At 38.0% G+C, this 14,248-nt stretch overlaps 1 protein-coding gene and 1 pseudogene across 1 annotated transcript; both read left to right on the top strand.

Annotated features, from left to right (window-relative positions):
* Positions 1-7,576: 7,576 nt before the first annotated feature.
* LOC117408329 (ATP synthase subunit e, mitochondrial-like) lies at positions 7,577-7,884 on the top strand. Its single transcript, XM_034013233.3, is given in 2 exon segments — positions 7,577-7,669; positions 7,671-7,884. Coding segments are annotated over 2 exon segments (219 nt in total). The 3' UTR covers positions 7,797-7,884.
* Positions 7,885-7,915: 31 nt separating this feature from the next.
* LOC117408328 (histone H3-like) lies at positions 7,916-8,833 on the top strand (annotated as a pseudogene).
* Positions 8,834-14,248: the final 5,415 nt, after the last annotated feature.

The following is a 14,248-nucleotide window of genomic DNA, read 5'->3' as shown; positions in this document are numbered from 1 at the left end:
AACGCAGCCACTGACTTTTCTGCGTGCAAAACACGTTATCGATGTTTAGTGCATGAGGTCGTACGTATTAAAATGTTTAATGTTAAAAACTAAAAGTTAATAATATCCTTAAAATAGCTCAACTTCCATGCATGCTTTACTATTACGCTACTTTGGTTGCATTTGTTATACTACAGCAGTGTTACGCAAAGTTTTTAAATGCCGCCCCCCTTTTTTTAGCATAAATTGCGTATATTTTTCCTTAACCACAAAAAAGTCCAGATTTAGCAAAATACATACGCGTATCACAAATTCAACATTTAAAATCAGTCTAGAAATCTTTTTTTTTTTTTTTTTTTTTTACATTTTGACGTTAAACCTGGGTTTCTAACTAATAAATCAGTGAATTTAAATATTTTGTTTACACTTGGCAAGTCAACATTTAGCTAACATTTCTAACAAATAAATCAGTGAAAAAATACATGTAACTTAACCTTTTTTGTTTGTTTTGTTTACACTTTGCGATTCAACAATTACCTGAAAAACATTATCGTTCAGCAATTAAATCTTAGGTTTTCACAAAATACACTATGCACATCGGGAGCGAAGCGAACGACACGAATACAGCACGAGTACGAATAAATTTAGCTAGTCATGAAAAGAAAATACTCTCCTTTTGCTCCTTTTGTGGAGACGAAATAAAACACAGAAGAGCATGGGAACACTACACGGTAGAAAAAGGAAACAGTTTAGGAAATACCACCGGCTTGTAAAAGAGCTAACGTGATTGGTCAACATTATTAAAACAAAGAAGCGTCATTTTACAGAAATACGAAACCAGTGTGTGGCGCTCCCTGTCATTGACTAAAAATAAGATGAAATAAAGAGAGATAGACGTACCATCAATTTCCAAAACATACAAAATACAAATAAAACACATGCATTTCTATATTTGCTCGCTTCATTCACGCCACTCGGTTCGTTTGTGTTGTGCATTACTCTTATTTAAATCAACAGTTTTAATTATTTTTGATTTGCAAGCTCGCGTCCGGTGTGCATAGCTCAACATGCAAGCCCATGCCCATTGACGTGTTTGATTTGGCATTGTGTTGCAGAGCTGCGCTTACACTCCAACTTTTAAGACTGTTTGTTAACATTTATATATTTAGCTAAATCTGGACTTTTTTTGTTAAGTCTCGGTAAAAATACGGGATTTACCGGATTTTTTTTTTTTTTTTTTTAACACTTACCGGCTCTGTTCACTGCAGTTTCACTGACACACTCGAATTTCTCCGGTTCTACAAGTCCTATAGAGTAATCGTCAACGGCTCATTTGAAAGGTAATAACTTGGCCTAATTAGCTGTCATGTATGTATTTATTTAAAATGTAATATCTTTTTTTTTTTTTTTTTTTAACAGAACTGCCTCTTTAGTCAGTCGCACCCCCCTTTGTGACACTCCACAACCCCCCAGGGGGGCGCGCCCACAACAAGTCTGCGCACCACTGTACTAGAGTTAGACATATAAGGATGCATTATAATGTGCCTTTAAGGAATTAATAATTTGGAGATAAAGGTGAAAGGTCGAATATGGAGTGTGCAGTAAAATAGTATGCAAGTGTTAACAGAGGCTGAAAAAGAAAGAAAGAAAAGAAAATATAGTTAAAATTGAAAAAGCTTAAACATCACTGGAAAGGACACTGCTCCATAGACAACTCTCGGTGAGTAGGAAACAGTATGCTGTTTGGATGTAAATAAATGATACGCCTTGCTTTACTAAAAAGTTAACTCTAACCGAGGCAAAATAAAGTTGCAACAAAGAGAAGAAAACAGACTTGTGAGTTTTTTTTAAGGGTGCAACACCTCTCACCTCTGTAAGGTGTGGTATAAACTAACCCTTAGTGTTGTGTCGAGTCTTTCAAAAAGAGCTCTCACTGAGTCAGTCTGTATTTCCCCTGTGATAAACTTACTGAAACTGTGCAGCTTATTTTTCGTGGCTTGGAGAAAAAAAACAGTCATGGCCTTCTGATAATCATATTCGGAAACTGGAAGCCACTAAACCTCCAGGCTGTGTTTCAAACAAACACTCACGTCTTTGATATTTAACAAGTTTGATTTGCTTTACACTGACACTTCAACACACAAATCTTAATTCATGCAAGCAAACTGAAAATCTATCATTGGAGGAAGTCAAAATAAGTGAAAATACTCTCCCATATGTATTATTAACAGCATTATACTTCTTGATTGGTAATTTACGCTATTCACATTGTATAATCGTTAGTTACACAAAGCATTTACAGTTACAAATCAATCAAGCTATTATTTATTTTTTAAAGGTTGTAAACATACCATGGTCAGTGTTGTACAGCCAGGGGCTGTACCTGGAGTCCTATACCCATTCCAGGGCTCTACGTTTAGATTTTTATCTACTGGCATCTTGGGCCACTGAGCTAGTGTTTTTACTGGCCCGGATGCAATTTTATCTGGCCCAATATATTTATATATTTATATATTTTTTCATGATGGTTTTTATTTTCAGTATGTTTCTAACTGTTTATGATAACCAAAGAGAGCCCATGTCTCAAAAGAAAGTGGCTAAACGAAGCCTTTCAATATATGTTACTTCAGCCATTTAACATGCACACATTTGTGTGCTTGTCAGAAAATGAAAATATTGTATTCAAGATTTGAAAATGTATGTGTGCAAATGATGCTCATTTTTTCACAAGCAAACCCGCAACCAAGCTGTTACCATATGGTCACAGCAACGCTAAAACTGAATTATAATAATCCTAATTAGGGATGGGTCAGTGTATATATATATTCAAATAGCATATTACATTCGAGTACACAAAACAAAACCTTATACATCAGCTACTAGTAGAAGCAAACACGTCTTTATTTTATTTTTTCAATGCTGATGCTTAACACGTGTTATGTCAATCTTAAACCAGTTGTTATTTGCATATTAAACGTAAGGACCCTAATTAATTATACCATGCTTGTATTAGCAACATTCTACAGTAATTATAATCTGTTTGAAAATGTTGCCAATTTTAGTGCCTTGTTTTTAGCTAATGTTAAAATCCCTGCATGAGTTAGAATTAAACAGATGTAGAATATTTAGGTTTCTATATGATAGATGTTATTTTATTCTGAATACACTACAGCAACATTTATTATTTGGTGGTTTGCGCAATATTATGCTACTGTTGCTTTAACTGGAAGAGATATGCGCTGTGACGTTGGTGCTCATTGAGTTCTGTGTTTTAATTTCAGTAAATAAAAAGGAAAAACGTGTGTCTAAGGAAATAGGGTATTGAACGAAGAATTCTCGTCTTGGACATTGTTTGTACACTTTGTGAACCCGGCTAAACTTTACCGGCTTACACTGTTATGCTGTCTGCTTTTACACACACATTTGCCTTTTATTCTTGGGAGCGTAAGGGACCAGAGTTTGGGTAATCGAATACACAAAAATGATGCACCCTGTGTATTTAAATAGGAAACTATTCAAAATTTCCACCCCTAATCCTAATAATAAACACTATTATAACAATATTCATAATACAAAATAATAACAATCCTTCTCAGAGCGTTGTCGCTTGTGTAGCCTCTCCCAAATCAGCGCCAATCTTGCTGAGTGATACCAACGATCCCTGGAAAGATTGAGAATGGCATTTTTGACCTGAACACATCGGATCCCAAATCAAAAAGTTAGACAATTCGATCGCGTATCTTACTTAAACCAAAACTGAGCATAATTGATCACAGAATCTGTGCATTCTCAGATGAGATGAGTTGGGACGGCTTGAGTCAAGCTGTGTGCGGCGGGCTTTACTGTGAGACTGGATATGATGTAAACGAAATGTTGAATTCACAACAAATAAAGCTGCTGTTTTATCTGCAAGTCTGGGAAAATTATGCCATAATGAAGCCAGATGAAGCCTCCACTCTAAATGTTCGTCTTCATTTTCTTTTTTTTCCATAATTACTTTCTTTATGATTTATTGATTTCAGCGCTTTCCTTATGGCTTATTGGATGCTTAGTTGTAGAAAACCAGATTTGTAAAAGATTTGCCAGGAACGAGTACCAACACAGCACTTAGGTCCATAGTCTCAGATTCTGACTGTACAACAAATATGACGTGTGGCGGGAAAGTTAGGATTACTTCCTAGTTATGTTTTTAAGAAATGGTTTGTAAATTAATTTTCAGCTTTTTGGCACACTGGCCGATTTTCCTGGATTCATGAAACAGAAGCCATGTGCACTGTATATATATTATACTAGTTAAATGTAACTGGCCCATTCAGGGTTACTAAAAGGTAACCATAAGATGCTACTGTACTTTTTTTCTGTGCACAGCTCCTGCATGCATTGGGATAATGGGAACAGGGTGTCTCTGCGGACAAACCCTGCGTTCCTCCGCAAGATGATATCGGCTTTCCACATGAACCAATCTGTGGAATTGGAGTCGTTCCATCAACCTGCCTTTGCTACGGAGAACGATAGGCGTTTAAATTCCCTCTGCTCAGTGCGGGCATTGAGATGTTACGTTGAAAAGACAGGAGCTTTGGTTCGTTCTGACCAGCTCTTCGACCTAGGCGGGTAGCTGCGCACTCTACCAGAGGGGTGGCCACATCTTGGGCCCACTTTAGAAGAGTCTCACTGTCTGAGATTTGTACTGCGACTAGCTGGACTATGCTGCATACCTTTACCAGGTTCTACCGCGTTAATGTGGTAGATCCCTCAGTGCCTTCATTGAGCTAAGGGTCCTTGAGGTTACACACTCACATCACTGACCTTATCGGTTATGTGTGGTTTAGGTATCTCTCAGTAGCTGTCCGCTCATCTCCTTCGCAGCGGCTTTGGTATACTTTCACAAAAGTATCGTTTAGTGGTCGTCTTCGAATTGAAAGGGAGAATTAGGTTACGGATGTAACCCTGGTTCCCTGAAAGAGAAGATGACCACCAACCAGCGAGGTTGCTTACGCGGCTTCGAGGCAAAAAGAGATTGAGCATTCTATGCAGTGACTATCTGATCCCTCAGGTGGGACCCAGGACGTACTCAGCAGATGGGCCTATCGGCAGCTTTGACATAAAATGCTCAGAAATACCTACCAAAGGCAGGCAATATCCCAGAAGTATCGTTGGTGGTCGACTTCTCTTTCAGGGAACCAGGGTTACATCTGTAACCTAATGTTCTCTAGATATATGCAAAACTCTAACGTGTGTCATATGTACATACTTACTGTACGTATGCCTCCACTATAATTCCCTGTTCCATCACCTCCGCTTTGATATGCATCTCCAGCAGGGGACGATAAAAAAACTTCAAGGTATGGGGTTAATGTGTTTTAATTAAACAATTTAGAACAGGGCTGGAACAAAACCTGTACTGAAAAAAAAAAATAGTCTCTGGTACCATTTTTGCAAAACCCTATCAAACATGATAAAATATACAGTATATGTTGTATTTCTGAATTTAATTCAGGGGAGAGAAACTCTCTCTTCCAGAACTAATTTCCTAAATGGCCATTTAACACTCCTTACACCTGACCTAACATCTGTACCAGCAATTGTATCTGTCAGAGATCAATAAATGGTTTAATATCCTTGGCTGGTCTCGTTGTTAAGTTATTAAAATAAATACCACGCTATGAAAGGCTCAGTAACCCACGGGCATTGGAAATAGTACTGAATGTTCCATTAGAACTGTGTCATCGGTGAACAATGTGCTGCATGCAGTAAAGAATCCTGCGGACAGACAGATAGACATGCACCCAACTTGTATATTATTTGCTGACACACAGGGAGTGGGTTCCGAAGGGTTTTTTGGGAGAGCTGTGGGTACTGTTGGGGTATTTTTATTTATTTATGGCAATACAAGGGACCTCCAGAAAGCTGTAGGGAGATATTAACTGTATTTATTATTTATCAACTGTTTGATTAGTTATTTCTTAGTGGGAATATTTAATACAAACTGTAAATAGTCTGGTTATGGTGAAATCAGTAATTAAAACCGATACACTGTTGATAACATTTGTTTGATAATTATTCTTAGACACAGTTCCAACTATTACCAAAATAACAATTGCGTTTATTTTAACATATAAACCTTTTTCAATATTGCTCTCTAAAACGATAGATTTACCAGTTCCCATAAACTACCAATAATTCCAAGTTCAATCATTCAAGGTTGTTCAACCTGAGTGAATGATTTAATACTGAGAATCCCTTCTTAGAAATATGATATTTACTAAAAAGGATTCGAAATGGACCCGGAACTGGAACGATAAACAAAAAACAAAATGTTTCATGGAACAAAAACAAAAAAGGATCCAAAAAAGGAAACAAAATGTATTTATTACATTCTGGGACGAAAACGATAATCAAGGTTTTGTTTTTCGCTTAATGTTTTTTTTTCGTTCCCTTTCAGTCTGTTCTCTCTGTCTCTTTCCATTGTTTTCAAATATACAATCATTTGAAAAAAGCGCTCTTCCCATGGTCTTACACCTTACTGGTCAGCGACAAAGCATTAGATCATAGCCAACTAAAGAAATTCAACATTACATTTAGCTTGCTTTTTCAGAGCAGCCAGCGAATCAAATAGCACTATATTTGCCTTCAATTCAGACTTCCACCTTGCAGTCGGCTGCATGCTGGACCCACGTTACATTACCAGTCTTTTATTAACTTTTTATTCTATTAACTTATTATTAAATTGTGTACACAGAAAACAAGCTGTAAAAGTATGTGTGGCAAGTGAAGCGGTTTGCTAGTTATATTCCTGGATATTAAGAGCTAAGACATTTTACCGTTGACTTGAGAAAACAGCAATGTTTGTTGTATATAATTAATTAATGTTGTTGTATTCTCAATTATTTAATGATTCATGATTCCGTTTTTCATTTTTCATTGTTATATCCAAAATAAGTATGTTGAAAAGTTGCACGTGTGTACATGTTACATTTGTAAGTGGCATATTTGATGGAGCCATGATCTCGATTAGCTGCAGAGTTTATTTCATACAAACATTGCATTAAGTTATTATGTTAAATATAAGGACACTAACCCACTGAGATTGTTGGGAAATGTCGCTGTTTGTAATTGTTTAAAAAAAAAAAAAACTATTTCTAAAGTCAAACTGAGGCAAAAGAAAGTTGCAACGGAGACAAAAAAAAAAAAAAAACAGTGGACTGCTGTCATTTTCTTTTAAGGCTGCAACATAGGCATTGTTGTTTCTATTGACAGGAAGTAAGTGCATTTATTGATACAGTCAGATAACTTGTCACACCGTTTTCCCTTTGATTGCAGAGTTATCTGGAGTTTATTCGAGAAAATAAAGACCTATGAACACCAATACAATAGCTTACTTGGCTAGAAAAAAAATTGAACCGAAATTAACAAGTATTTCATTTAGTTCGAACCAGAACGGAACGAAATCAGACATTCCGAACTTTCGGAACCGGAGCCGAAAATTCCGGTTCGGTTCGGAGCCGTACCGGAACAGGAATCTGGGATCGGTATTTCCAATAATAATCATTTTCATTGAAAATAGTGCTACTACTACTCTCACAGATTTTTACTCAAGATGGTTCCTCCATTACAGGTCTCGCCACTCATCAAGACGTCCAGGTGGTCAGCCTTGCTGGTTGGAATGATCTATGGCAAGAAGAGATATGATTGATTACCTGAAGCCCATTGCAGAGGAGGAGAGAATAGTAAAGGCTGCAGAGAAGAAGCAGTGTGAAGAAGCTGAGGGCATTGCAAAACAGCTGATAGAAGCTAGTGAAGACACCATCATGAAATGATCTGTGAATGAAAAAAATATAAAATGTTCTCCTTTCTCCTTCTCAATCAGAAACTTTAATTTAAATACTAGAAACTTTAATTTAAATACTACTACTACTACGACAACTACTGAACTTTAATCCGCACAGTCACTGACTGGAAGCAGGGAAAGATGGCAAGAACGAAGCAAACCGCTCGTAAGTCTAGCGGAGGAAAGGCGCACAGGAAGCAACTCGCTACCAAGGCTGCCCGAAAGAGCGCCCCTGCTACTGGCGGTGTGAAGAAACCTCACCGTTACAGGCCTGGGACTGTGGCTCTCAGGGAGATCCACCGCTATCAGAAATCCACTGAGCTGCTCATCCGCAAGTTGCCCAGGATTTCAAGACCGACCTGCGCTTCCAGAGCTCCGCTGTCATGGCGCTGCAGGAGGCTAGCGAAGCTTACCTGGTCGGGCTCTTTAAGGACACTAGTTTGTGTGCCATTCACGCCAAGAGAGTCACCATCATGCCCAAAGATATCCAGCTGGCCCGCCGTATCCGAGGTGAACGCGCATAAACTGGAACCCAGTTCGATAAACTAATACTACGACTACTAGGGCAGCAGTGTGGAGTAGTGGTTAGGGCTCTGGACTCTTGACCGGAGGGTTGTGGGTTCAATCCCAGGTGGGGGACCCTGCTGCTGTACCCTTGAGCAAGGTACTTTACCTAGATTGCTCCAGTAAAAATAAACAACTGTATAAATGGGTAATTGTATGTAAAAATAATGTAAAAAATAATGTGATATCTTGTAACAATTGTAAGTCGCCCTGGATAAGGGCGTCTGCTAAGAAATAAATCTTCTAAGAAATAAATACTACTAATAATAATAATAACTTGAAAGTTAGCAATGTCATAACCAACCACCAGCATAAATATATAGATACAAATAAACATGTAGAAAATAACAACTAGACTTAAAGTTGGTGGAAATCCTTACCTTTTCTGTATACATTTCCTAAATTTTAATACCAGAAACCAGGGGTAAAGGGTAAGTACAGGCAACTCTGTTTTTTAATTAAGGAGACCTTTACAAACTTCATATTCCCTCTCCTGCCTGGGTTAAAGGCAGAGAGGAAAAAAAGACCTTATAAAGATTGTTTCTAGCATATTTTCTACAGGGGTTTTAAGAACTCTATCTCAGATAATCACAATGGAACCTATTAGTGCTTGACGTTTTTATCCAGCAGCCAAAGAGTTCACGTCTAGAATGCAACTGGCTCACGACTTTGGACAGCTCTGCTTTGGAGCTGGGGTCGGCAGCAGCAGCCCGGGGACTACCTGAAATCCAATACCTGAGCAGAGGTTGTAAACTCCATTGATTTCATGTCAGCCACAGAACTTTTCAGTCCACGGTGGGAACTGCGCGCACAGAAAACTAGAGGGAGAAAAACAATCTTAATTAGAAAACAGGGATTTACAGAACTCGCTTTTGCTTTTGGATCTGGTCAATGAAATAGAGGCAATAAAAAAAAAAAAAAGTACTGTGGTAGCGCTGCAATGCCTGGGTCCCCAGTGATACTGGATTTCAAATTCTGTGCTAGCAGATCTCCCTGATTATTCAGCCTTGGCAGTGCAAACCTGCCAGGGGATTCTCAGCTGAAGAGTGGGACCGGAGGCATACTGTTTAATTCATTATTGAGCGTGAGGTGAAATACTGGATTTCAAGAGCAGACTTTCGTACTGCAGGAGGTCCGGGTTCAAGTTTTACTGCCCCCCCCCCCCCCCCTTCTAATTTATGGGCATTAGTTGATTATTCGGTAGATTAATCCGTGCACATTTTTAATAAAGGTAATGATTGTATAGCAACTGTCCTGCATTGTAAATCAGTAGAATCTAAAAAAAAATAATCAGCAAATGCCCTGTCAAGAATCCAGATTCCTGCACGCCCATGGTACTGTACATTAAATACATATACATTTACAAAATGTAATTAACTCTATCCACTTTGTATTCTTGTCACACATTTTGTTCTACTTGTTAAATTTGTTACAATATGTTGTACATTCCTTGAGAACAATAGAAATCCTCCTTAGTTGTTTATTTCAAGTTAGGACTAAAAATAATAGGTGCAAAGAGTTAGTTATGGTTTTTTAAAGAGTGATGTAAAATATGGTGGAAAAATAAATAATTCAAGAACATTTTGTTATATAAAAATGTAATAAAAAAATAACAGCAATTGCAGAGGAATAATATATTGTACATTTTTAAAACAGGGCTGAAATGTGTGACAACTAACTTCTTTATTTCTTTATTTATTTGTTTTTGTAATTGGCCTTTGGTAATCAAAAATATGTTATTTGGAGCAGCTAATTCTAGTGTGCTTGACATAGGGTTAAATTTCACTTTGGTCTCTAGGAATTTGTAAGAGGAAGGGAGAGGGGCGAATGCGTTGTGTCACCCCCTCAAATTATTTCTGTGTTAAATTAAGTCAGATCAAATCCAGAAATCTGAGAGATACAGTAGATTTGCAGGTGGTGCAATGATTTGAAACAGATGACTTTCAAACTGCCCAGACAGTCCAATGGTACTTCTCGTGGGACTCCATCTCCTGTAAGTCACTTTCTGGTGGTCTCAGTTTCTAGTGGGACACACGTACACCAGACAAAAATGTACACCATCATAACTGTCATCTAAACGTGAGAACTTGAGAATGGAGTAGGTGTGGGGGATAGAACTACATACGATACCACTGGGGGAGCTCACCTCACCACCCCTGACTGCCTATTCAAGAGAGTTCAAGTACCTGACTGTCACTTGTCTGTTAAAGAAAGGATATTATTTGATTTGCTTTATTTCAAGTGTTTTGCACTCTCAGCCAGAAAGCTGTTCGGTATTGCTCCTGTCAAGCCAATGCAGAAGACAACCGTAAGATTAATAAATGTCTCCTTTCTAACTCGCACAGAAAAATGGTATTACTATATGTTTATTCAATTTTTAATGAACTATGGATGAACAATTCAGGAAGAAGCCCAAGGCAGTTTGAGTGAGTTCAGTGTTTTATGATGTGATTATTATATATACAGCTAGGGCCAAAAGTTTTGCATCACTGTAAATTTTAGGATTGATATATATACACTGCTGTGCAAAAGTCTTAGACATGTTGCATTTTTCTACTTTGATGTATGTGCGGAGTGTCCCGCCCCTATATATTTATTTACTATTATTTGTATTTTTGTTTGCTGGCGCAGATAAAAGCGCCGCGTATTTGTTATTGTTTTTGTATATTTTAAAAACCTTGTGAGGAAGCGTGGCTGATCAGCTACTGATTATTTAACTAGCTGACAGTCACACATCCTTACTAAACTCGTGCAGACTGTGGCCGAGGGGTAATAAGATAATTAATAGCTAGTTAACCCCTCGGCCAGAGTATAAGAACCTGCAGCTGTCCGTGCTGCGGGGTGGAGTGTACAGAGGAGAGTACGGGGAGCAGAGAGAGCAAGGTGAATAAGAGAAACAACAGCTAAGTATCTGCTTATTTGTTTATTTCTATTTGTTTGGCCAATGTGCCCTTTTGTTTTGTTTTGTTGTGTTTTGTTTAAATATTTTGGTCTATTGATTTAATAAAATCAGCTGAACGCCGTTGCGTTCAGTTTCACCCACCCATCCACTGTTTTGGTTCAGTTACTTTCTGGTCCGTGACGTCACCACACCTCACCACTGCAAGCCATCCTGCCACATGCATTATGAGCATCAACAATTTACTCAAAGCCTCCACTAGTGTTTTCTACTATTGTAACAACCTTGACTTGCATAAAGAAGGAAAAACTTTGAAATAGCTTGCATCATTCGATTTTCAAGGAGTGGTATCCGAAGAATAAGCAACAAGTACAGAGAAACATCATCTGTAATTGACAAACCCAGGACTGGAAGACCCAAAAAGCTGTCTAACAAGGATGAGCAATACTTGAAGATAATATCCGTAGGAATAGAAAGAAGACAATCGTTGAATTGACAACAGAACTGGCAGAAGGCACAGGTGTTGTTGTCCATCAAATCAACAGTACGAAAGTAACTCTTGAAATCAGGACTTAAAGGATGTGTTGCAGTAAGAATACCTCTGTTAAGAAAGGGGAACAAGACTAAAAGGCTAAAATATGCACAAGAACACAGAAATTGGACTATGCAACAATGGTCAAATGTGCTTTGGACTGTTGATGGATGAACAACGAAACCTGTGCCTTTTGCCAGTTCTGTTGTCAATTCAACACTTGTCTTCTTTCTATTCCTTAAGGATATCGGTGGTTATTCATAAAAACAGACAGTATTTCCAGAACGTCCCGTTAATTCACCGTGACGCTGTTTTTGTTTGATTCATAAAACCACCGTCAGGATAAATAAAGTGACGGTTCTGTTGTACCGGGTGACGGAAAATTACTGCCAAGGTTCCAGCAACCAATACAATTTAGTAGACAAATGAAATTGTCCAGGAGTTATGACGAGCTGATGAGAGAAAAGGGAAAAAAGCTAAAAAAAAAAAAAAAAAAATTCATAAACAGCACTGTGGAAGGGTGGTGGGCAATTCATTGACACACATGGGAGACAGAAGTTTTATTTGAAAACACTGCACTGGTGCCCAGTTTTATTATTTTGGATGTTCTTCTTTTAGCCTGCAGAGGGTGCTGTTGTCCGTGGCCTGAGTACTGACAACGGTACACAGGACCAAAGGAATACCAATACTGGTAAACAGTAAAAACACTGGCGCACTCACAGGTGATCAAAATAATAATGAAAAGGGTAAATAAAACACGGTAATAAAACTACAAAATAAAGGTGCTGCTTACGCAGTGCCCCCTAAGCCGGTCAGTACGGGCCTCCAACCTATGCTCAGCTATTTCTATACACTGGGGTGCCCAGAGTTCCCCTACACACATCACTTCGGGTACGTAATTATTTATTTTACTTGGTAAATTATTTTAAGGCAGCCTGTCTCCCTCAGCCGGGCTTGCCTGGTCCTTGTTTTACACTGGCGTCTTCTGCCAGCGTCACTGTATATTCCCAAACACAGCCACCCGAATGCACAGCCAAGCGCAGTTCTTATGGGCCGAGCAATCTCCCAAGCCAACACATCCTCTTCCCCACCTCTCCGTGTCATTGCCATGACTGACAGGCGGATCTTACAAGACTGCTGCCCTCTTCCTGCAGTACCACGCATGTGCCAGATAGTCAGCACAGATCTCCCCCGTTTCAAGCACTTTCAAGAAAGTTGCTGCCGTAGGGTTACCAAATTTCCATAGTAGCCTTCAAAAAACAAAAACAAAAAAAAAAACAGGTACCTTTTTTTTCTTCTTCAATTCACTGCTGCCAGAGCACCCCTGTAGCTATAAGAATATATACAATAGCCTGTAATAACGCAATCGTAATTTAAAAAAATAAACATTGGGTATACAGTATTTATTGCAGAGCATAACAACTTGTTTTTCATTGTCATCTAGCACCCAATTTCATCTAACCAAAACATTATAAATGTAAAAATGAAAGTTGGAATAAATAGATTACACTTTAAACATAGACACATAATCAGAATTACTATTAACCCCCTAAGATTTTAATTTTATTTTTGAATGGCACTAACACAACCTTAAAAAAATGCTCTGTTGTTAACTTACAGAGCACACTGCTACAGTTTTGCATTTTCAAATAAAAATATAAATAAATGTGAGTTGAATATTAGCAAAACTGTAACGATTTACCAATTTTACTTTTTCCGACTGAGACAAAAAAAAATAAGGCTGAAAACTGGGGCAATCCCAGTTTCTCCAGGATGTGCAAATATTCATATTATTTTTATAGTAATTGAAGCGAAATTAAGTAAAATAAATTATGATTTTTAAACTTTACATGCTGTTGAATTACGCTTCATTTTTGGGAAATACCTGTATGTAAGAGAAAATAAATTCTAAGCTATTGAAATAATGAAGATATATATATATATATATATATATATATATATAATTTATTGCTTTGTGAACAGTGTGCAGGCTACTGAATTGAAAATATATGGCTCTCTTTTTGCAATATGTGATATATGTTTAAGAAAAGTTAAGATTAACTTACATTTTTATGTAAAAACATTTTCAATGATTCTGTTTCTAACAACTCTATCTTTCTCATAGTCTGGCTGTTCCTTGGCTTCATGGTCTTCTTCTGTGTCAGTATTTTGCAGTCCGTCAGTGATTGGGATGCCATCTCACATTGCCAAGTTATGCAGGATACAACACACAACAATAAGATTGCATACTTGTTGGGCAGTGTAGAATAACGCACCACCTGTGCTATCTAAATACCTATGAACCCAAATTGTCAGCTCTGAGTTCATACAGGGCCGACAAACTTGCCTCCTGGTGCACTGCCCAAGTGATAGCAGCATAGTTTGCCATTCTTAAAAACGACAATTTATTGAACTCAGTCGTGTGCTTTATAGCCTACGCACCACG

Source organism: Acipenser ruthenus, chromosome 2, assembly GCF_902713425.1.
Source record: "Acipenser ruthenus chromosome 2, fAciRut3.2 maternal haplotype, whole genome shotgun sequence".
NCBI lineage: Eukaryota > Metazoa > Chordata > Actinopteri > Acipenseriformes > Acipenseridae > Acipenser > Acipenser ruthenus.
This window is presented reverse-complemented; position numbering and strand designations above follow the sequence as displayed.